We start from the raw sequence: 24,300 nt of genomic DNA, 5'->3' as shown, positions 1-24,300 counted from the left end.
ACTGTCAAGACTAGAAATAACTTAGTCTACAACATAAAAAAGAAAGTATTAATGATGACAAAATGTCACTGAAACAGACCGTGCAAGGAATTTCTTTGAGGCACTAATCAGACCTAAATCTGATTAAGTGACTAATTGGCTTGATTACTGATGGCAAAAAAAATGTGTGCTATAAACCTGTTCATGTTAAAAGAGTTGTTAAAGGCTACAGGGGAGAAACCTTGAAGAGGCAAGATGTTTAGAAAACTAAGATCAGTTTTTTCTAGACCAAAATTAGCACCTGCAGTAACAGATGGCAAGAATGAAGATGCCCCTCCACCATCTAAGGCATCAGCAGGCCAGGTATAGTTTTTGTTTTCTATTATAGACCCATTAATTCTGCCTTTTGTTTAGAAAATATTTATGTAAATAAATGCCAAAAGAATTTCAAATATACTGCCTTTATTCTTCTCCCTCCCATCTCTTCTTTATGAAGAAAATACAGATTTTCTCTATTTGCAAGTTGCTTTACTAATAAGGTTAACTTGAAATAGCACAAGTTTATGAGAGGTCTTGATCAACATTGCAAATGGAGAATTAGAAATACTGATATTGTTGCTTTTCATATGCTGATGTACTCCTCTGCATCCTATTTCCTTCTGGCAGGAAATGTCAGTGTGTCCTTTCTGAATATTGCTATGACAGAAAAGTATATATCAGCCTACTTCCTGATAACTTTTGGAAAGGCAAAGTAATTTACTAGCTTTTTGAAGAAGTATTTTTTTTCAGCTTGGTTTTATTAATTCAACTCCTCTTTGAAAAATACAGGGTCATATTAGTCTATGCTCTATATTTTTATTTAATGTTTCTACTACAGAAGTTAATTCATTCTTTTCAATTTATTTAATTGAATATTTTAAACTTAAACAAAAGGATAGACACTCTTTCTCTTGTTGCCTTTGAATTTTTATCTTTTCTCAATAATGTCCTAGAGAGTGTTCTGATTTTTTCCAGCCTGACATAATAAAAATTTTACAAGGTAAAATGGCAACAATTTAGGGTTCCACCAAACAATTAGGAGAGTGAAATCGGTTCTTTAGTATCAGCCTGATCTGAATTCATTTTTATTGAAACAATTGAAACTCCTTCATTATAAATTTAATTTCAATTAAGCAGTTTCTTTAAACAAGTTCTTAACAGTTGAGCATATACTAAGACTCAGACATAACGTCCAGGAGCCTTGATTTACGTGTACAAGAGTTCCATAAATTTTACAGTGTTAAGTAAAACTGATGGAAACATAAACATTTGTAAGACTGAATCACTCCCTAGAACTGATGTTTTCTGACTTTCATAGGTTTGTACAACCTCAAGAAGAGGTGTAGTTTAATCCAACCCAATTACAACTCAGATTTGATTTATCATTGTTATAAATAAGATGAACAGACATATCCGCACTGCCATCCACATAAAATGGCAAAAATGCCTGTGTTCAATAACCTTCATATGTTGCAGATCTACAGACATTGTTCTTTTTACAGACATGCTTCTTTTTACAGTACAGTTTTCTTGTGTCAATAAAATGCTCTCTTGAAAGAAGAAAAATCCTGATTCTCAACAGGTGACTCCTGTGCAGGCTAATATCTCACTTGGCAAAGTGCTCTAGGAAAAGATCTCGCTGGAGACATGAATTACTCATCTGGTGAGAATAATTTCATACATCAGCACAACATTCAGATCATATCTCATCAGCCTACACTATTCAAAATACTGTTAAGATGGAGGCAGATGAGTGGATCAAGGATCAAGATATTTTCTGCCTGCAAGGCAACACCATCTAAAGAGAAAAGAAGAAATGTACGTAGTACCTGGCAAATGATTAATGTACTAATTAATGCACTGATTAATTTACTTATGCTATTAGGAGGGAGCCCTGAAACAAAGAAAAGAACATATACAATAAAACATCTTACAAGTAACTCTAGTATGCACAGAGAAGATTTATTAGGATTTTAATTTTTTATGTATTGATTCTGTAGATACATATTAGAACTTCAGTTCCTGATTCTCTGAATAAAACAGATAGGAAAACACAATTATTTTCATAGAAAAAGAAAAACCTCAATTTAAGCCCCAAAACACAAAGAGAAGCTCACTGAGTTAGGAAAGGGGGGGGAAAAAAGCACATGAAGACCTGAAAGCTCCTAAAGTCAAACAATTTTTCCATATGTTGATATTATCTTTCTCTATTAATCAGCATGATACCAGGAAAATTTATTCTATCTGGGATAACAAATGTTCATGGCCTTGATTAATACTATGCTGTTACACAGTACTGTGAACACCTATTACTTCCCACCCTGTCAAAGCCAAGATAAACCAAGGTACAGGCACAAAAGGATTTGATTGATGGATCGAAGTCAGTAAAGTGGAAGGAAGTAATTTTTTTGCAGTGAAAGTTAATACCATCTCAGTATTTTTTAAGATTGGGATCTGTCAATTGTGGTAAGTTACATCAAAACATACCAGGTGTATTTGCCCAACTGAAGGTTTAGGCAGAAGTGTGACTAACTCAGAGAGGCAAGTCAGCTCTGCGAACAGGCAGCAGCAGAACTCCAGGCTAAGCAACTGAGTTTGCACAGAGGATGGGAAGATAGCAGTTTTTGATTTCAGCATCCTTTTGTGAATCAATCTGGAAACACAGACAGAACACCCAGGAACAAAGGTCCATGTGTGTCAACTTGGTTAATCAAATTCCTACAAAAATGTTGTGGTCATCAAAGCACCCTTATCGTTCTCAATAACAAGCATCTAAAGTTTCTAATCCTGTTTATTTTTTTAAGGATGAAAATAAAACAACAAATGAACCACAGAAAGAAGAGGCCAATAATAAAGCAGAACCAGTATCAAAGCAACAAGGTGAGTAATAAGCTATTTATGAGTATTCAAAGATTTCCTGGACAAAATATATGTATACTATATAGCATTCTAAATAAAACTGTTGTTCTTCCAAAACCTCTGGCAGGAGCTCTTGTTTCTTATTTGTGGAAGAAATTAAGATCTGTGAATTGTCATTGACCCCATAGCAATGATTTGTTACAAAAATAGGAGCAATATCCAGCCATAACAAAAGGCAAAAAGCTTTCTAGCACACAGTCCCTTAATGGGTTTGCCCACTTTAATCAGCAGTCTAAGAAAATCTGTTTCCTCTTATTGTAAATTGACTTGTTAGAAATCTTACTTTAATAATAAAGGTATTTATAAAATAAGTATTTAGTAGCTTATGAAAGAAAATTGCATATTTTTAAGGTATCTTTTTGGTATACATCTTTAAGTAAAAGAAGTTAAAAACCCACAAAGATGAGGCAGACTTTATCTGATTTTCAAATATTTCACAGAACAGCTATTTAAAACTTTTTTTAAAAAAAAACAAATCAATTAAAAAAAAAGTCATTAAAAATATTTGCCATCACCATTCAGAAGACATTCAGGACTAAAACATAGGCACATAGAACTCAGAGCAGTAAAACAAGGTAATCATTTGCCTAAGCAGCTATTCTGCTCCCCTTTTCCACCACCTCCAATAGCCACGCCTATTTTGCTTATATCAGAACCAAAATGACTGCTACAGCAGCTACCAAAACAAAGGCTAAGGATAGGTGAAGCAATAACTATTACTGGGCCTGTCTTCCCTCCCTCACATCACTAGTGGTGCAGCCCTTTCCTTTTGCATCCACCTGTACTGGAGAAAAACACAGAATCCAGTTTTCCTGTCACCTCGTGCTTTTCTTTGGGATGGTAGTTCGTGTTCATTTCACTGAACCAGCAAAGCAAAGACTAAGGAATCTCCAGCTTTCTGTGGTAAAGATGAATTAAGGAGACAGGAGAGACTGGAAAAAGACTACAAGGAAATTTCATAATCCTTACTTGTGCTTTGTGTAATCATAACAATTATCACAATTACTTTCCTCATATAATAAAACTTTAAACAAACTCAATTTAATGCAATTATCTTGTTATATAATGTCTGTAGCATGAAATCAAGGGAAGACAAAGTCTGATATGAATTAACTGTAGCAACAATGGGAAAAAATCGAATTTTATGTTTTGTGACTTTTTAGCAGCATTAAATCACAAATGCTATCCCATGACAGAATAAAGTATCCATCCAAAACCTAATCTAATTTTACAGATTAATATAACTCATTAATCTATATTTTGGGATACTAAACTACTGTCCTATGCAGGTCCAGGAGTTTGACTCAATGATCCTTGTGGATCCCTTCCAACCTAGCATATTCTGTGAGTTTTTTTTTCCTTCTAAAATATAAAATAAGTGGTGGCATAGTAGCAACTGCACCATTAATTAATTTAGGAAAGTATAATAACACAGTTAGGCTCCATGTTTTTTGGGGGTATTTTAAATCCATAGTTGCCTAGGAAGTACTTCAAGTCTCATCTTCAAACAACCATGTGGGTACTAATGAGTAAGATACTCAGTGGCTATACAAGCCAGAGAATTTATACAGGCACCACATTTAAGGAAAAGCTTATGAATTCTTGTACATAAGAAGTCCTTATCATCTGAGCCAAAAAAGAAACTCCCTTATCTCTGGGCAGAAAATGGAGGTTGAACGCAAACAGGTCACAGGAGGGTCTAGATAAAAGTCCTTCAAAATTTTGTGGACTTTGTATCAGACCTAAAATCATGTGAACAGCTGATAGAAGAAGAAAATAAGAATACCTGTGGGTAAGCAAGGGTCTTGAGAAAGCATTTTGTGGTGTATGTACAAATTTGGAGAGAATTATTAAAAGCACAGCCAGGACTCAAACAACATTAGTTAAGGGAGATCAGCTAAATGGAGAAAAGCCTTTCCACAGTCTCTCATTTGCTTCTCTGGTATAATCAGAATGAAACAGACCAGTAAAGCCTTTAATTATAGTATCAGTTTGCAGCTCCATACAAATCAACACCCCCTTCTTTTCACATGGCCAAAACCAGCCATCACCTTCTCTCTTTCTCCTCACACTTCACAAAGCAGCACAATGTTCCCAGCACAGATGAGGATTCAGCAGGAGGCACCATTGGAGCCTGTTTGATTAAAGCTTGGCCACTTAACTCACTCAACAACACCTGGTACTTTTGGCTTCTTTGTTGGCTACTCATTGCCTCATCTCCACCTCCTCAGTTGCCCTCTCCCACTAGCTTGCTTTGTGATTAATCCTCTGCATAATGAATTCATTCTTAATTAATTCTCTGTGCTTAGTCAGTTTGTTCCATAATGGTCTAATTTTTTTAATTTATTCCCTGCATTTTTTGTGTGTATTTAACAAAGTGTGATTCACCTAATTACAGGTTCTCCATGATATTGGATCCAATTGTTATAATGTCTTTGCATATTTATCACCTCCCATAACTGACTGGCTATACAAATGCTTCTCTTGTTTTACCCACTGCTGTTCAATAGCTCTGTTGGTGGTTATACTATTTAGGAGGACACATCCAACCTCCACCTGCCAACTGGTGACTACATTATCATTCTGTCTCACAATTTCTTTCATCCTCCCAACAGATAATTCCAGTATGGTTCTTTCCAACTCATCCCTTTTCTTTCCCTTTCTCCAAACATTCACCACATTTAAATACTTCTGTTCTGAAGTCTATCCTCATCCCCTTTTAACTTTTCCCTTACTAGAAAATAGTCTTTTTCCAGTATTCTGGGATTTGGTCTTCCTACTTCTACTAAATCAACAAGTGTCTCAAAAATTTCTTTCCAGAATCACAATCATATTTATTCAGCTTTTACTAAAGTCCGTGTTGACATCACTTTGTTCTCGGTAGGACTTGAGTGAGAAAGCTAAACCAAAACTACCACAGGCATTTCTATACACTTTACAATTGAACCTCTGAGTCAAAGTAGACAGAACATCTCATTACCATGTTAATGTTCAGGGATATTTAGTATTTTCAGAGCCTACATGCTTTGGAAAGCATCTCAAGTGAGCAGTGAGGTTCCTCAAAAGGAACTTCAGTCCACTCTAAACTCTCTCCCACTTCTTTTTAGGTACTCAAGAATAATTCGCTAAATGTTTAACTAACAACAACAACAAAACACAAAACAAAACACACAAGCTGTTGATAGCTGCCCTCTTTCATATATTAGCCTAGCTGCTATACCTTTCCTACTTTGTAATAAGAGAGTTCAAACTTGTATCTCTCACATTTCTATAGAGTTTCCTCACATTTCTATAGAATTACCCGTGCAAAACCTAGACTAGAGAGATGTGGGAGGAAACTCTGCATCCTTCCTAATCTCTGGGTCATTGTGCAAAAAAGAATGCAAAACCCTATGAAATGTAAGAAAACAGAGTATAAAGTGGAACATGGAACCAACCTAGAAGTTAATTACAATAGTAACCTCGTAGGAGGAATGAAGAATTTTGATTTCAGTTTGATTTCAACAAAGTTGTTGAATCACTAAGAAAAAGGAAAAAAATGTTCTCCCACCAGATATTTGACCCTATTACAAATAAATAAGGCTCAGAACTCAGATCTCCTCTTCTCAGAGGAAAGATTTGATCATTAACTGTTATATAAAATATGGTCACTCTCTTTTCCTGTAGATAGAAATAAAGTATATATATTTACTGAGGGTACTAAAATCCTGTTGCTGTAAAACCCTGTCTAATTCTGTCTAATAAGGTACTAACTAAATCTACATGGACTACAACTGAGTTATAAACCTCTGAGAAGGGTGATTTGAGTTAAATGTGAAATTTTGCAGCTAAAATCTCCCTTTGGCCTCTTATGAATCTGACTCATAAGTTTCTCTTAAGCTGCTTTTTAAAACCTGCCCCCTAGCACCTCAAAATCCAGGGTTAAATAAGTAGTTTGTATTTCAAAAAATAAAAATGAAGTATATGATATAATATGAGGCAGTCCAATGAACTAAACCTGCCAATCCAAAGAGACTTTGAAATAATCTTATTCCTTGTTGTCTTATCCTTTGTAGTCTTCATTGGCACTAAGAAAATAGGCAGCTATTATTCCCATAATTTTTTTTAAAGATTACCAAGAACGTAAATATGTTTAATCAGCTTGCTTTCACTCCTGCTGATATGAAGTCTTTTAATTCCTCTCAGATCTTCATTTTTCACACGAGTGAAAGGTCTAAATGCTAGGAAAACAAACTCAGCTTCTCCATGCAATCTTTATTTCTTTACATAGAAAATAAGGTTATATAATACTTCTGTTAGCCACTGAAGTTGAGAGTTAAGGTGGACCTACTTACTGACTGTTTCACTTCACCTCTGCTGATTTCTGAACTTTTTTCCCTGCACATAGCATTTGTTCAAAAAATTTTGCTTTTAAAGTCACAAAACTGTGTATTTTGTAATGTCAGAGCTGAAGTCTCTTCTCTCCTTTGTCCATAGGTTTCCTATGTGTTTATTTTTTCTTGATGGCCCTATAGCCATTATTCAGATATTTATGGATAGCACAAGAACACCTCTAGGAGCCAAGAACAATCAAGAAATGATTAACTATGTCAAAAGTTTCACAGGGAGTTTGTAGACCAGTTCTCTCACTCCCATTCTGTTGTTTTACATCTAAAGTCAATCTTTACTCTGTTTAAGAGAACCTGTTTTTGCAGGCAATAACACTTAACAGCCAGTTTGAAACTTCTAGTCTATTTTGAATTTTTTAACACTTCGCAATAAAAAGAAACAGTAAAAAAATCACTGATTTTAAGTGTTTAAAACTATATTTTTAAAGGATATATGTCACTGCGAAAAAAAACCCATTACTCAAACATTAGCCACTTTGTCTCCTACTAGCAGGATCTACCCATGTCTTTACACAGTGTTTACTGTTTCAAACAATGCTGTCTATGCTCAAGTATTTCCATGCACCATTAAAATTATCAACCTTGTTCGTATGTTGACTAAAATGGTTTTGTCATACGAGCATGTTGTGGTTTAACCCCAGCCAGCAACCAAGCCCCACGCAGCCTTTTGCTCAACTCCCCCTTCAGCAGGATCAGGGAGAAAACTGTAAGGGTAAAAGCTAAAAAACTCGTGGGTTTAGATAACCACGGTTTATTAGGGAAGGCAAAAGCCATACACACAAGCAAAGCAAAACAAGGAATTAATTTATTTCTTCTCGAGGGCAGATGTGCATCCATCTCCAGGAGAGCAGGGCTCCATGGCACATAATGGTTACTTGGGAAGACAAACAGCATCACTCCAAACTTTGCTCCTACTTCTTTCCTCCACTTTATATATGCTTTATATATTAAGCATGATGTCATGTGGTCTAGAGTATCCCTTAGGATAGATCAGCTGTGTTGTCAGCATGGCAGTACAAAAAGCAGAAAAGGCTTTGTTTCTGGCTAAGAACTGCTAAGCAATAATAAAAACATCTTTACATTATTAATCCCATGTCCTGCACAGATCCAAACCATAACACATACCAGCCACTGAGAGGAAAATTAACTCTACCTCAGTCAAAACCAGCACAGAGCACAAACATCAAGCTACACAAGGTTTTCAGGCAACCATTAAATGTATGTACTCAACAGAAGAAAAATAAAGTATTCCTTTCTCCTCTTTTTCTCTACCATGCCTAATTCCCTTCTTTGTTTCTGCTTAGTCTTGAAAATATGATCAAGAAAGTTCAGGCCAATAATATTTTCAGGACTACTTTCACTACTGAAGGAACACAAAAGAACCACATTAGATGTTCTTTAAATAAACATTGCCTTCATTAATCCTGGTAATAAACATCAGAACTGAGTGCTAGCATTTGCAACTGAATTACACACATAACAAGTCAATTAACTATATTTAGTATAACATTATCGTTGTGTGATCATATAGTAGTTTTTAGGCATCAGTGTATTTTAAAATGCCTACATGTTTGTAAAAGCCACAAAATAGTTAGCAATAAAAGAAAGTATTTGACCATATATTTAATTAATATGACATAGACATTATACTGGAGTGTTCTGATTGAAATACAGCTTCCACAAAAGAAAAAAACCACAAACAAACAAACAAAAAACCAAAAACCAAAACATACAAGTGAGTCAAGGTTTTGTAAATCATTCTGTAAAACAATATTTTGTGGATTCAAAATGAAGTGAGATTACGTCACCCAATGATCGGGTTGTGTAAAATGTGCTTTTGAACAGGCAAAGCAGCAGCTCAGGGAACTCTACTTTTTATAAGTAATTGCTAGCCATGACAAGCTCAACCTTCACATATACCCAACCACTACAGATGTGAGGGGAAGCATAGATAAGATTATGGTCAGACTGTTAGTACAAGGCAATGGAGCTGACTGGGAATTCCGGAGAAGAAATTCTTCCCTTCCTGAAGGGAAGAACTTTTTCTGTTCTGGACTCAAATGGCTACTTTCTGCAGACACTTACTCATATCTTTATAGCTCAAAACTAATTTTTTATTGACATTTTGCTTTTCTCCTTTTTTATTTGCAATAAAGTGAATACATTTCTGGTGATACAGTCCAGTTATTATGGCTGTGAAATGTGTGCTGGACATAAGTGATCCAAGAAATAGAAATTTTAAAGCCAGTCTAGTGACTGAGAGATCTATGAGTTTTATTACTTTTCTGGAAGAAAGTCCCTTTAGATTGTGTGACTGCTCCACAGGCATGGACACTGATGCTGAATTACAAGTAGGACTCTTGGTCTTCACAGTGCAAAGTGCTTTTTCTTCTATCCCTACGCATCCTACTGCTGTTCAGAGCTGCTTGCTCAGGCAATCTCTTCTCTTGCTCTGAAAAACAGGTTGGTATCTCAGCACTTCAGTCTCCACACTGACCTTTGGAGTCAAGATGGTGGTAATTACCCTTTAAAATTCCAAGACTTTTGAATAACATCAGGAGCAGCAGAAATAGGACTTGGAAGTAGAAGAAATGATGAATTAATCAGCCCTTCTTTTTGCTAACTACTTACTATGACAGAAAATAAAAATCTTATGCTCTATTGCTGGAAGAACCATTACAGTATTCATGGTCAAAGAACAAGATTTTTTTCCTGGTCTAATTCTTTCCTGGAAGAGGTAAAACCTGTGAAAAATCTGAAAGACTAAAAAAGCTAAACAAATAGGTCTCATGACTTGTGTCTTGTTCCTTATTCCTTGCTGTCCTAGACAGGTCACTGGTATGACAAGGTTTCAGTGGGCCTCTAAATTTAATCAGATATCTTTTTGAGGAATTCCATTTAGCATTGTTTTGCCCACAAAGTAACACTTCCACAACTGTCACTTTCCATTTTAAAACAGAACCATCAACATTTACCCAATTCAGTTTTAAAATATATTATTCTTATGGGCAGTCCAAATATCTAGAACATGTAGACACCAGTGAGCTGTGTAGACACCAGTGGCGCCTTGGCATGATTCTACCTCTTTTTCCACACTCATGATTTCTTTACAATGACCAAAGTTATGCAGAGCAAACAGAAGATTTCTTTGTTGTCCTGTAAGCCTACCATCTGGCTGCTGGATCATTATCTGTTCTGGAAACTTAATTGTTGTAGGCTAAATTTTCCCTAAACTGACTACCATGCTGTTCTTAAAGGTATTCTCTTGGGCCTGGTCTCATAAGTCGAAGGGCTACAAGCTAGATTTAAACCATGAAGAGGCAACTGGTTTTTTTTAAAATGTGATTATGCAGGTATTCCTCACAATTTCACATAGAAAGAGACAATTAAAAGTTGGCACACTGGCAGTGGTGTTAGACCACGCTATTCTAATCTTAATAGAAATAAACCTTGTGCTGGTCCTAGAAATTTATTAACTTTTGTATGTAAAAGTTTGGAATATTCATGGGATTACAAGGTTTTCCATCAGTCTGAGTCCAGTCAGCATTTAATGGCCAGTGTGGCTTCAGACATCAGACTGAATTACTTGAGAATATCTAGCAGGCTGAGAAGCTGTAACCCTTCTGCAATGGAATTTTTGTGTGCAAGCACCATATATTTCTTACTTTGAGGTCTTTGCTTCTCATACATGTTGTCATTCCAGGGAATTGTCTTATTCAGGAGTCTATTACACTGAATAATATGTCTACACTGGCATTTTATTTTAAATGAAGAATACCCTTCTGAAAAAATCTGATTATACCCTGCTTTGCTCTGCTTTTTCCACCAAAAAACCTCTAGGAAGTGGATTCCTTTAGAGTAAAACTAAACCAGAGGAAACACTCCATGAGTCAAACTACTTTACTCAAACTGCTGATTGTCATTAATTTCAGAGGATAACAATAGACCTCATTTGAAATACATCTGCCAGATATGCCAGATGTTTATATCTAACAGACACAAATTGGATGCCATGCTTCAGCACCATTTCACTGTTCTGATTATTCATATCAGGTTGTATTCTATACTAGTATAGATGCAACTAGAAGCAACTACTATAATAAAGAAAATTCCCAAAAGTGAGACGAGTACAGAAATGTTGAGATTTGCCTTGCTTTCACTCTTGATTGAGTACATGGCTTTTTGGCTGGCGGAGTCAGGGCAGGAAGAACTGGAAGCCATGAATTTAGAAAGGACCGGAAACTGCAGCAAATGCTGAAATCTTTGGTTCTCATTTTCTTTTCTACATCATCTCATACTGATCCCAAAATCACAGAAGGATTGTGTGCCAAGGAGAGCACAGTAAGTAGCATGATTTGTAGAGATCCCCTGAAAGGGTTAAATAGAAATTTAACAGGTTAGGGTTCAGTAGCAAGACTCACAAATTAATCAGTTATAAATAGGTCCAATCCCCCTTTATTTTCTGTAACTACAGCTTCTCTGATTTTCTTACATAGGATGCCATGAAATGCCTAGGAGAAATAAATTTTATTTCACTGTGAGAATGTATTCACTGTGTTAGAAGCCTGAACCCACTTCAAAATTCCTCCTTCCAAAAAAAAAACAAAAAACAAAAAACAAAACAAAACAAAAAAAAAAACAACCCACCACCAATCTTTTTGGTTGGATCTCCCACAAAAGAATTTTGAACCCCTTAAATCAAATTGTAGAAACTCTTTCATGTTTTCTTTAAAATTCCGGTGGATAGCAACAGTAACAGTCCTCATTGCAGTCTTCATTTCCCTGAATGCATGCTATTCTGTATCTTGAAAATTCACTGGCAGATCCTTCAGGTAACATTCATGAAACATTCCCTACTGACGTATTTTAACAGACTTTTCCGCAAGATACTACTGCAATACTGACTGCTGCAGAAAGGAAACAATAATCTGCATTTCAAGCCATAAAATTCAATTGCGTGTCAGAGTTTTAAATGAAATTCCTCAAAAACATCTTTCCAGTTCACAGGTCCTAAGTGATACAAATCCTGCAAACTATCTCCTCATACTCAGAAGTGCTACATTTCTCCAAGGGACTACATGAAAATTAACTCCTAACTTGCTAAGTCAAAACCCAGTTAACCAGCTTATTGGGGAACATGGATTTCTTTTTCTCACTTCAGTTGCATGTTGGTCTGTGGGCTGAGCATTTCCAGCATCCACAGACTCTTCTGTCTAGATCTTGCCTTTGGTCCTGTTAAAAAAATGAATTCCTGTAAGAGTAGCAGGGCTCACACATGATGTTCTTGCTTCTTAACCTAAATACTAAGAAAATAAATCTAGAAATGCCCCATTGGTCCTGTAATCAATTGTCTTTGTGGTAGAAATCTGAAACTCAGCTCAAGAAACATAGTTTCTGTTCTTAATAGATGCCTGAAAGAACATATGATCCCAAATCCGAATTAGGAGGGTAGTTTGGTATATCAAGTGCTATAAACAAACTGGCCCACAGTCCTTCACAAAGTTTTGTTTCAATGCAATTTCAAGCAACCACCTTCCAGCTAAGTAGCTTGACAGTTTAGTGTTGCAATTGCCTTTACTTCTCTGAAATGAATAGCTCTCTAAATATGGAGCTTAACTATCAGAAGAGTAATCTTACACTGTCCGCCCAAAATAGTCAAGGTTTGATTTTCTTTGAGATGTCTTGAACTTAAAATACAGAATACATAACAGGCTCCTGATTTATTTGCTGAGACGCTTTGCTGTCAAGCTTTTTCCTCTATAATCATGTAATGAAAGTATTTATGAAGGCTGAGCTTGTCCCTCCTTTATACAAAGTGTCAGACTGATGAGAGCTATCAAATTATTTTTCAATATAAAAATTTAAAATGAAGATATAGGATCAACTGTAAAAAAAAGATCACTTAAGGCCACTTAAATGGCAAGAGACTATATCAGTTGTTTTAAACTCTATAAGCTTCCTACTTGTGACTCCTTTAAAAAACTTAATAGTAACAGAAATGAAGAAAAAGACCAGCCCAAGTATGACATGCTCACATGCTTAATGATATATTCCTATCATAATTTACTCAGCAACAAACGGGACTGTCATGGCAGCTGAAGCAAAAACATTTTTAATGCAGTTCAAACCCTGCAGTATAAATAATGTTATTAGCATTTCTATGCATAAGCAAAAGCTACTCTTCATTTTCTTGCTGTATTTCACAAGACATTTCTGGACAGGTCTATCCATCTGTCCTCTACAATTTTTATAAATAAGCACATGCTAAAATTTATCATACCTCAGGAGTTCCTGTCCCTCATAAATATAGAAGAGCTCTGTATTGACCATTGTTGAGCTGGGTACTGATGCACCTAATTTAAAAACCACAAGTAAATTACATATTCTAAAAGGTGTATTTATCATAAACATGTTCTGTACAGCTGGTTTTGAAATAGATTTATGCAGGAAATTGTTAAGAGGTCAAGTCCCCCAAGCAGTATCATGTAGTGCTTGTTCACTGCAGAAATGCTGGACAAAATGTGATTCCTTTAAAAGTATTATTATAATTCTTTAAAAATTTTTATTCAAAAAAGTAAAACCTTTTTTCTAGCTACAGAAACAACAAAAGCACCAGAGCCTTCAAAAACTGAAAACTCAACTGAACCAACTAAGACAACTCAACAGGAAAACCAGCAACTCAAAGATGGGAAAGAAGAAGCTAAGTGAGTAAACTCAATTTAAAAATTTGAAGCTTTTCCCCTGACATCATGATCTAACATTTCTGTGTTCCATTTCTTTAAAAGTACCATTCCATTTATTTAATTTTTTTTTAAATCCCTCCTGTAAGGATCTGAAGAGCTTTATTTCAATTCTAAGGCAGCATAGATATGAGGCATTCACTCAGTATGTGCATTTGATAATTTGTTGTGTATGTCACCCTAAACTGCAGGAATGAGAAAAAGGATTTGCTCAACTATTCTTACACGCTAATTTTAACAGTACTGTTGCTCAATTATTATTGCTCTACCTTAGCAAAGAACAAAGTCCCAGAATGCTGTCCCGAATACCTGGAATGTTTGTCACATCGCTCTGACTTGAAACTTTTTACCCTGCTTATTTTTTTTCTTAGTTGTACCATTAAATCAACATTAGTGTCCCCAAGCAGAGGATTAGTACTACCTCTTCCTGAGAAGAGAAAAATAAATTAAACAGTAATATTACTTCAGGGGAAAATCTAGGGTCATTCAGCCTTTGGAAAAAGCTGAGGTGACTGTTTTGCTAAAATAGAAATAATTCTGAAGTCTAGGAAACAATAATCTTAGAATAGTCTACATTTATTACCGAATCACAGATTCACAGATGCATAGGTTCGTAGACTTGTTTGGGTTGGAAGGGACCTTTAAAGGTCATCTAGTCCAACCCTTCTGCAATAACAGGGACATCTACAACTGGATCAGATTGCTCAGAGCCCCATTCCACCTGACCTTGACTGTTTTTAGGGATGGGGCATCCACCACCTCTCTGGGCAGTCTGTACCAGTGTTTCACCACTCTCAAGGTAAAAAATTTCTTCTTTATATTAATCTAAGTCTGCCCTCTCCAAGTTCAAAACACCTTGTCATACTTCAACCTGTTAAAATGTTTGTCCTCATCTTTCTTAAAAGCCTCTTTTAAGTACTAAAAGGCCACCAAAAAGGTCTCTCTAAAGCCTTCTTTTCTCCAGGTTTAAAAACTCCGTCTCAGCCTTTCCTCATAAGAGAGATGCTCCAGCCTTCTGATCATATTTGTGGCTCTCCCCGGGACCTACTAAAACAGGTCTTCATCTTTGTCACGACAACTTCAGAGCTGAATATGGTGCTCCAGGTAGAGCAGAGTAGAGAGGAAGAATCAGCTCCAGCAACCTGCTGGCAACTTCTTTAGATGCAGTCCAGGATACAATTGTCTCTCTCTCATATCCAGCTTTTCATCTGCCAGCACCCTAGGACCAATCTCCATTCATTCATACCCCAGCCTGTATGGATACTGGAGGTTGCCCCAACCCAGGACGGAATTTTGCACTTGGCCTTTTTGAACCTCATGAGATTCCTGTGGGCCCACTTCTTAAGTTTGCCCAAGTCCCTTTGGATGGCAGCCCATTCTTCAGGTGTGTCAACTGCACCATTCACCTTGGTGTCATTTGCAAACTTGCTGAGGCTGTACTTGATGCCACTGTCACTGCTGAAGATAAAGATCTTCATAGATCTTTAAAGCTCTTCAGAAGGAATGAGGTCCAAACACCTGCTAAGAGCATTTAGAGATTAATTAGATCTAACCTGATCTAATTCCCAGATAGAGTAGGTTGCCTAGAACTTTGTTCAGTGTAATTGTGAATGTATATTTCCAGGAATGGAGTTTCCACAGTTTCTCTGGGCAATTTGGTCCACCATTTGACCACCCTTATTATGAAAATTAGGTAGAATTAAATTTTCCTTTGCTTTAACTTTCTTCTGTCATCTGTCTTCCTTTTGCTGTGCACCCCAATGCTTTTTCTGAATGAGATCAAGTAGTTAGCCTTCACTGCAGCAAGATTACACTGTGGATTCATATTCAATTTCTTGCCTACCAGGACCACCAGATCCTTTTATGCAAAGCTGTTTTCTAATCAGTCAGCTCCAACCCTTTACTTTCACGAGGGGTTATTGCATTCCATATATGGAAATTTGCATTTCCTTTGCTAAGCTTCATGAAGTTCCTGCCTTTTGAGACCACTTTGAATGGAGAAAAACAAATAAACTCAGTCTGGAAAAGGGTAGAAAGTTGTCATACTTGTCTTTACTTTCTCTTATTTTGACTATCCTGATGACACAAAACTAAAGTCTTTTCCTGACATGGAGGTAATTTATAAAGATGATTACCTATTTCCTCTCCTTTACCAAGACAGACTTTGTACTGCATTGACAAAGAATAATCAAACAAAATGCTACTGCAAATGCCTCTATAAAATAGTGCATGCAATTAGAAAGAATGGAAATTTTATAAATAACTTAGTAATTTAAATGGGAATTAGTAGGTCAAAAATTTAAACCTAGATAAAGAATCTTTTTTTATCATTCTACAATAAGTTATTAGACACTTACAGTGCCACTGGAAAATCCTGTAACCATGGTTAACATAATTACTATATGCTTATGAAACAAAGAGATATGTTGCTTATTAGTAGAAACAGAATCTGCCTGTTAAAAGGAAATTAAAAATGTTTATGTTAAACATTTTCTTCCTAGAACTGTTCTGACTCAGAGTCATATGTACATCCAGATAAATCTAGTCAGTCTAATCTGAGCAACAGCTTCTAAAAATACAGTAAATATTTGGTAAATTCAACTGGCAAAACAGTTACCCACCAAATTCTGCAGTAGAGCTTGGAAGGCATGGTGCTGGTGTCATTGCTTTGGCATGAAACTAAACTAAACAGATCTATTGTATGAGCTGGAGGGAGAATCATTTTTAAAATATCCTTTGAAAAAATTTAATTAATTGCTTCTGAAGATTCATAGAAGTCTATTCAGACATTGTTCTTGATCAAAGTTACTGCTTTCTTGAGTCTATGTGTTCAGATCTGCTCACTAGAATATTTTGAAGGAAATCAACTACCTTTATCACAAGAGAAAATCTTTGAGAATTTGAGTCAAATAGATATGTGTAGTCCACAAAAGTAGCAATAAATGAAACACGCTCAAGTCACTGCCCAGCACGGAGGCCAACTAGAACAATAACAAATGCCTCCTGAAGAGTTTGCTCATTGCTAATTTCTAGGTATTTCCATACCTGGGAGTTATTTGGAAAAGTGCTAGTTTGATTAGTCAAAGACACACCAAGAACTGTTAGGATAGTCAGGATAGTCAACTAAGAGTCCCATTGGCCAGGAATTTTCCCTGCCACTGTTAATCTATATTTGGATACTACTCAAATAGAGATCGGTAATGAATGGTGTCCCTTGGGGTTGGTATTGGGCAGCACCAAACTGTGTGCTGTGATTTCCACCCAGGAGGGAATGGATGGGATTGGATGCCACCCAGAGAGACCTTGACAGATGTGAGAGGTGGGCTCCCACGAACTTCATAAAGTTCAGAAAGACCAAGTGCAATGTTCTGCACATAGGTCAGGTTAATTACCAGTATCAATACAGCCTGTGTGAGAAATAGATTGAGATCAGACCTGTGGAGATGGACTTGGAGACATATTGGTGGATGAAAAATTAGCTATGAGGTGGTTATGTCTACTCAGAAGAAAGAAAGTCAACTTTTCCTTGGGCTGCATCAAAGAAACAGTGTGTTCAGCAGGTGATTTGCCTTCCTCTACTCTATTCTGTTGAGACTCCACCAGGAGTATTATATCCAGCTCTGGAGTCCTCAGTACAGGAAAGACATGGACTTGTTGTAGCGGGTCCAGAGGAGGGCCACAAAAATAATCAGAGGAGTGGAGCACCTCTCCTATGAGGAAAGGCTGAGAGAGTTGGGATTGTTCAGCCTAGAGAGGAGAAGGCTCTGTGGAGAACTCATAGCAGCCTTCCAGTACTGAGGACAGACTTTTTAGCAGATCCTGTTGCTATACAAGAAGAGGTAATGGTTTTAAATTTTAAGAGTGCAGATTTAGACTAGATACGAGGATGAAATTTTTTTGTGATGAAGGTGGTAAGACACTGGTTTGTCAGAGAACCTGGGGATGCCCCATCATTGGAAGTGTTCAAGGTCAGGTTGGACACGGCTCTGAGCAACATGATCATGGTGAGCCTGTCCCTGCCCATAGCAGATGGGTTGGACAAAATGATCTTTAAAGGTCTCTTGCAAACAAAACCATTCTATGACACTGTTATGGAAATCAAGGTTGGGGAAGTCACTGGTGGACTTTTCTTAGCTGGAATTTCAGATTTTGCCCAGCTATATTTCAGATTGCAGCAAGGGATCCCTGAAGGAAGCCAAGAGACAACCCCTGAGTAATATACATGATAAAATGAAATTTGTGAATACCTATATTTATTCACAACACATACATCCAGAGAATCTCAACTTTCATGGAAATTTTGTTAATAGAAAAGGTTTCACTTTATCTGCTGCTACTGAGAGATTTAATTTTTTAAATGCACCTGTGGAGGCTCAGAGACATAAAGTAAGGAAGAGAGAAAGCAGTTGTCCTGTTTGGAACAGCACATTTTTCATTTGAATCAGATCCATGTCACTCCATGCAGTATTTAAGGAGAAAGTAAGGAGCTTTCACATAAGGATTTTAAACTTTAAAATCTTAGGTAATATTGCTTTTTGAACAATTATATTAGTGTCATTATCAGAAATCAGTAAGACTACTTATACATATGACAGTTTGCAAGACTGTGCACCAGATGTGTCCCTCTTCCAGTTCAGCTGCAATAGAGTAACTTTTTACTCATGGTGGTACACAGCTTGTAGTATCTATCAGCAGGAAAATAGTGTTTTGAACTTTCTCTAAAAGAATAAATATTTTTTCTCTTGTTAAGTGAATGACAACTCTGACAAATACTGCATTTGCTCCTAAAAAATCCAATAGAAATTGTTCGTCCACAAGAAAAAAAAAAAAATCAGTTTTTCCCTCTCAGCATATCCTCATTTTTTAAAATGCAGCAGTACATGAGGATAGACATTAGTATAAAGTATACAGATGCAACACTGGTCTCAGCCACCTGAACGCTATGTCTGAAAGAGAAGACAAGCAAGAACGGACGACGTGCCAAGAGCTGAATTACGGCCCAGTGACAGAAACTTTTAGTGTCTCTTTCCTAATGGCTTGGAAGGGATTGCACACAAATTGTCCATGTCTGCCAATATATTGTTTCTCTCTTCCATCAATAATGATAATGTAACAGAGCATTAGGCAATTTTCACAAACAGCTATTCAGTGAGCAATAATAACCTCTGGAAGGGCTAGCTAAGACTATCCCTCTTTTCACAACAAGAAATGAGGGAGCAGAAGAACACTCAGGACCTCATTTGCACTGTAATAGAAGATAGTGGAGCCTTATTAACAAGGAACTAGCACAAAGTGTCATTGCAGCCTTTATAATGTGGGAATTGCTTTCTGTTGTGGAGGGTTTGTAAAAACATGTATGTGCACACACAATCCTGCACTTTTTTGAGCTGCCATGCAAGCATTTCCTGTGAGGTACTGCATAGCACATTAGCAAACCTGGCACATCACCGGGGACCCACAAGGACAAGACCCGGCCCTCTGTAGGCAGACAAATATAGCCATTTGTACACAAAAGAAAGTGACAAAATGCTTTGTGAGAATACTGTTTGGAATCCAAAATCTAACAAAAAAAGGTAATCAGAAAACCATGATTGACGTGATCACAAACGTGACACAGGAGAGGTTAATGTGAAACCTTTGCATGACGCCACGCTGAAGGCTGGAAGCAGATGTGGAGCCCGTGGCACGATAAATCTGATGAAGAACAGGACTGCATAAAGTGTTCTGGCAGGTAAAAGCAGATGGATGCCTAAGGGAAAAATAGTAGTGGATGTCTGGCATCAGGGAACGAGACAAAGAAGTCACAGCAAGTTCAAGAAAAAGTAGGAAGAATAGTAAACAAAGCATCTGAGAGGATAGATGAGAGAAAATGGAGGGACACAAAGAGCTTTTATGACCTTTTTCTCTCCTCTGTGTCTTTTAAAAGCCTTTAAGCCCAGCTAAATTTGTAAGACTGTTTCATCTTCCCAGATTATCAAAGAGATTACAACGTACTATTTATACTAAGGCAGTACTCTGAAACCTCAGCCAAAGATCATGAACCCCACTCTGCAAAGTGCTGTGTAAGATAATAATCCATATTTGCAGGCCAAGATCACATAAAGAAAAAAAAATACGGTAGGTAACTGGTACTTCCTATGCTCTTAGACTTCATCTCAAGTTCTTACACATTCTCAGTTATGATTAGAGAGGAACAAAATACTATATGTGATATTCCACCTTCAGAACCTAGCTATTATGGAAAAAAAAGTTAATATAAAATACACTAAAGAAATTTAAATAAAATATTAACAATTATTAAAAAAAAAAAATTCAACATTCCCACCCAGAAAGATTATGCTTCTGATTCTGCTTTTTCAAATGCAGAAACACATTTTCAAACAGAAGGGAGCTTCAGTGCTTCAAACTGCCATATGAACACGGATGGTTCAGGAAGACTGAATTTTATGCCTGTAGTTTGCCCTTTTCACAGCCACATCCTATTACCTAATAGACTATACAAGTCATTCTCAGGCCCATAAAGGAGATTTTTTTCCTCTTTAATTTGGCTAATAGCAAAAAAAGAAAACAAAACAAAGATTAAGAGGCAATTTTCTATGTGGTGCATAACCAGGCTAATAAAGAGAACTCCTGCTGGTAGCATGTTCTTAGTGAGTAATGCACTTCATTTACCTCAATTACCTTGACCAAGAAAATTACCGTGCTTATTAGTGCTTGCTATACACTAGTTACAACACATCAATTCACCAAGTAGATGCATCTTAGTGAAACTATGTCCTATCACAAGAACAAAATCTCCACGCACCGGTGAAACAGAACCCAGTATCAACCGTCTGCAGTCTCCAGAAATCCTTGATTCCTGTCGGGACACAAGAAGGTGACACTCATGGCACTAAACTCCAATCAAATTGAGATGAAGTAAAACAAGGCCAATGCTGGGCCTTCGGAAAAAAATCCCAGTTAAAATGCAGTTAAAAACACATTTTATAGAGAAACTATATATTTCCTAAGTTTTTTCCAGCTAATCACTGCATTACTTAAAATTGTAAACAGAGAGAATGTATCCAGTACATTTTTTAAGCTTGACTGAAAAGACATTAATGTGTTAGAAAATAAAAGTACTTTCCTTGGCACTTATATTCCTTCTACTTAGGTATTTTTTTACTTCAGAGCCTGTCACTTTTAGTTCTTGGATTTGAATTTCTGCAATGACTACATGGAGAACCTGCAAATTAAATAAAAAGGTGATGGTGTGCGGCCTGTACCAAAATGGATTAAACTTGCTGTAATTATTGCTGAGATGTGTTTTCCTAGAGCTTTCAAATTCCATCTGTTCTGCAGGATGCAGTTACCCATGTTATTTAATGCCATTCAGTCTGTATGATAATCAAGTAGGTAGCTTGAAATTAAAAAGGTAGAGAATTCGGAAGTTTTTCACTGAAGATTAAATGAAGTGAGTAAAGGGATAGGAATGTCATTATATAGTCTGAAATGCTGCTTTTTTTCTTCTTTCATGTCATTATTTTAAATTATATGGTCATAATATTCATATATATTCATTTCTGGCTGTATAAATGGAAGATTTTTTTTTTTTTTAGAATATGTAAGAATTTGTAATAATTTGTCAGTGATTTATTTCTTTAATTAAAAGCATTTTGTGCAAATCCTCCACTGACTTAATATTTTTCAAAGTAAGAAACAACCTTTTTTGTAAAGGAAGAAATTATAATTTATTCAAAATATTATCTCTGCTATTATCTGTTGAGTCATTCTCAGGGAAAAAACACACAGCAATGAGCATTGTGACAGGTGCATTACTGTGTGCAATATAAAACATTAATATTTAAATTGCAGTTGTTTAAATCACATTTGTACCAAAAATTTGCAAATATATCAGGGTCTCTCTTGATAAATCTAAGAGGCATATAAATCTAAGACATAATGTTTACTATTATTTAGTAGAAGAAAACTGGTTATTATTTCGTGACAAGTGTAAGTATTCATGCCTATATTTAATTTGGTCCAACATGTTTTATTAAAATACCATGTCTGCAGTTGTTTACTCATTTTCCAAATATGAGCTATTTAGGTCTAAAACATCCTATGTTGTACAGCCCAAGAGACGACCAGAGGAAACAGTGACAGGTGAAAATGTGAGGGTGAGATGAGAAGTCAAACAGATCTGGCAGTCAAATCTTATTCAGTGCCCTGGGTAAATGATATTCAGGAGGAGATGTGTGATGATTTGTGTCTGCAGGGAACATGCCTACTTTGTTGCTGAATTTGGAAAAAAATGTATCAGAAGCCTGTAGAAGGGGAAAGGATGGTCTTAAATAGTGACAACTGGAACTCATATCAGAGGATTTGATTCTGTCTCTCTCTCACCCTATTTCTTTGTGATCCTGGAAAAGGTGAACATAGTGAGTTTCTACACAGGTTGCTGTATGACAGTTTGCCACTAATGAAGGTAAAATTGCAACAAAGACGGTCACACCAAGGTAATTACCAAAGGCATTAGTACATGGCATGAAGTTCAGCCTCCCAGTAGTGGAGCAACTTTAGTTGCCATGTATGCTGAATCTATACCACCACTTCTTTCTCTTTTAACTTTACTGCTTGAAATACAGATTCCTGAAGCTTATGCCATCTAAAAGACTCTTACCCAGTTATGCACACCTCTGTGCACTGGAAATTATGAAATTAACAATTATTCTTAGTCATCTTAAAACTATTACCTTTGTCCCAAATATTTTGTCTGAAAAAAGAAAAACAAACAAACAAAAACCACAAACCCAAACCCACAAACAAACAAATAAAAAAGTGAGAAAACAAAAATGTGCAAACAGCTAAAAAGTGATATAAAAGAGAAGGCGCAATACATTTTATTCCATGTCCACAGTGCATAGGACAAATTTTACTGAAAGAGTTTTATGTCGAGAAAAAAATGTAAAATGAAGGTAGTAAAACACTAGAATAAATTCTTTAGGAAGATTGTGGAATAGCCATCACTAGACAGGTTTAAGAACAGGTTAGACAAGAATCTATCTCATTCTGCCTTGAGCTTTGGGAACTAGGATTACGGGATGTCTCAAACTTTTCTGCAGTCTTATGATTGTATGATTACTTTAGAGTCTGCATGAAAACAGATGAGAAATGAAAGCATTTATTGAAAATAACTTTTTCTAATTTGAGACTTTTTAAAAATGTTTTAAAAAATTCAGTAGGGAAATTTTATGGTGTTTTAATTTTAGCTTTTAATTCTCTGCATATCAATAAAAACTGAAGAATAGAAAATTGGAAGAAGGATTTGTGTTGTGCTGCTCATGAGCTCTGTACAGCACTGGATCATACTCTAAGACTTTTTTTTTTATGTAGGCATAAATTATTATATGCTTATATTAATAAGTTATGAGTTTGAATTTAAATGTATTTTGACATTATGTGTATATAATAAGAGATATCCTTAAAAATTCCTGATAAGTGGAAGATATCCCAGATTGATTTATTTACTTACAGATAAGAAAGACCCAATGACTTCCTTAGAATATTATACCTTTGTTCTAAAACAATTACTTTTAGAAATTATGTTTTTTACATCACAGTAAAAATCTAGTGCAATTAAACAACTTTATATCACCAGTTGCCTTAAAAAAAGCTGATTTTTTTCATAGCTAATTCATACCATGAGCATTCATACTACTTTCTTTGCATAGTTCCTACTGCAGAATTGTAAATAAAATAAAATCTCATTCACATTTTAATCTGGTGTCTCAGTGAGTGTTCAGTATTAAGGCAGACTTCTCCTGAGACAGAAGTGTAAAGAAGATTAGAGGATTCACAGACTCTTGTGACATAATAACTAGCACGATTGTCAAAGAAGCTGTTGTGACAAATCTTTGAACTAAACAGGAGGAATCTCATGCAGCCCAGATTATTAGATTTCAGACTTTACTCCAGCAGGAAGTTTGTTCTGAGTCCAATACAAGTAAATAACTCTGACACACAGTACCTTCCTCAAGCGCTGTTGTTTCCATAACTGTTCTGCTTTCTGAATACAACATGAGACCTGCGAAATGCACCCAAACAAGCATGATTTCTGTACAGACTCTAAACTAAGGGAAAGTCATGCATTCCAATGGAAAGTTTTATTTACATGTTGTCCACATGAAGCTTATAAATGCTTATGACCCATTCTTGAACAGCCTACCCAGAGAGGTGGTGGATTCACCATCCCT

At 36.2% G+C, this 24,300-nt stretch overlaps 1 protein-coding gene across 1 annotated transcript in view; it reads left to right on the top strand.

The window, feature by feature from the left end:
• Window positions 1–234: 234 nt before the first annotated feature.
• The window catches only part of LOC114070878 (cyclic nucleotide-gated cation channel beta-3-like), a gene marked incomplete at its 3' end in the record, with an annotated part of 59,083 nt that continues 35,017 nt past the window's right edge, over window positions 235–24,300 (top strand). Inside the window, 3 exon segments of the mRNA XM_027908493.1 lie at window positions 235–342; window positions 2,823–2,898; window positions 13,918–14,029. Of these exon segments, the coding sequence (XP_027764294.1) occupies window positions 235–342; window positions 2,823–2,898; window positions 13,918–14,029 (296 nt within the window).

This window comes from Empidonax traillii, unplaced genomic scaffold (assembly GCF_003031625.1).
Source record: "Empidonax traillii isolate 1590-97213 ecotype Southwest subspecies unplaced genomic scaffold, ASM303162v1 scaffold1728:size67659, whole genome shotgun sequence".
Lineage (NCBI taxonomy): Eukaryota > Metazoa > Chordata > Aves > Passeriformes > Tyrannidae > Empidonax > Empidonax traillii.
Note: the sequence above shows the minus strand (reverse complement) of the source record. Positions and strands in the feature narration are given on the sequence as shown.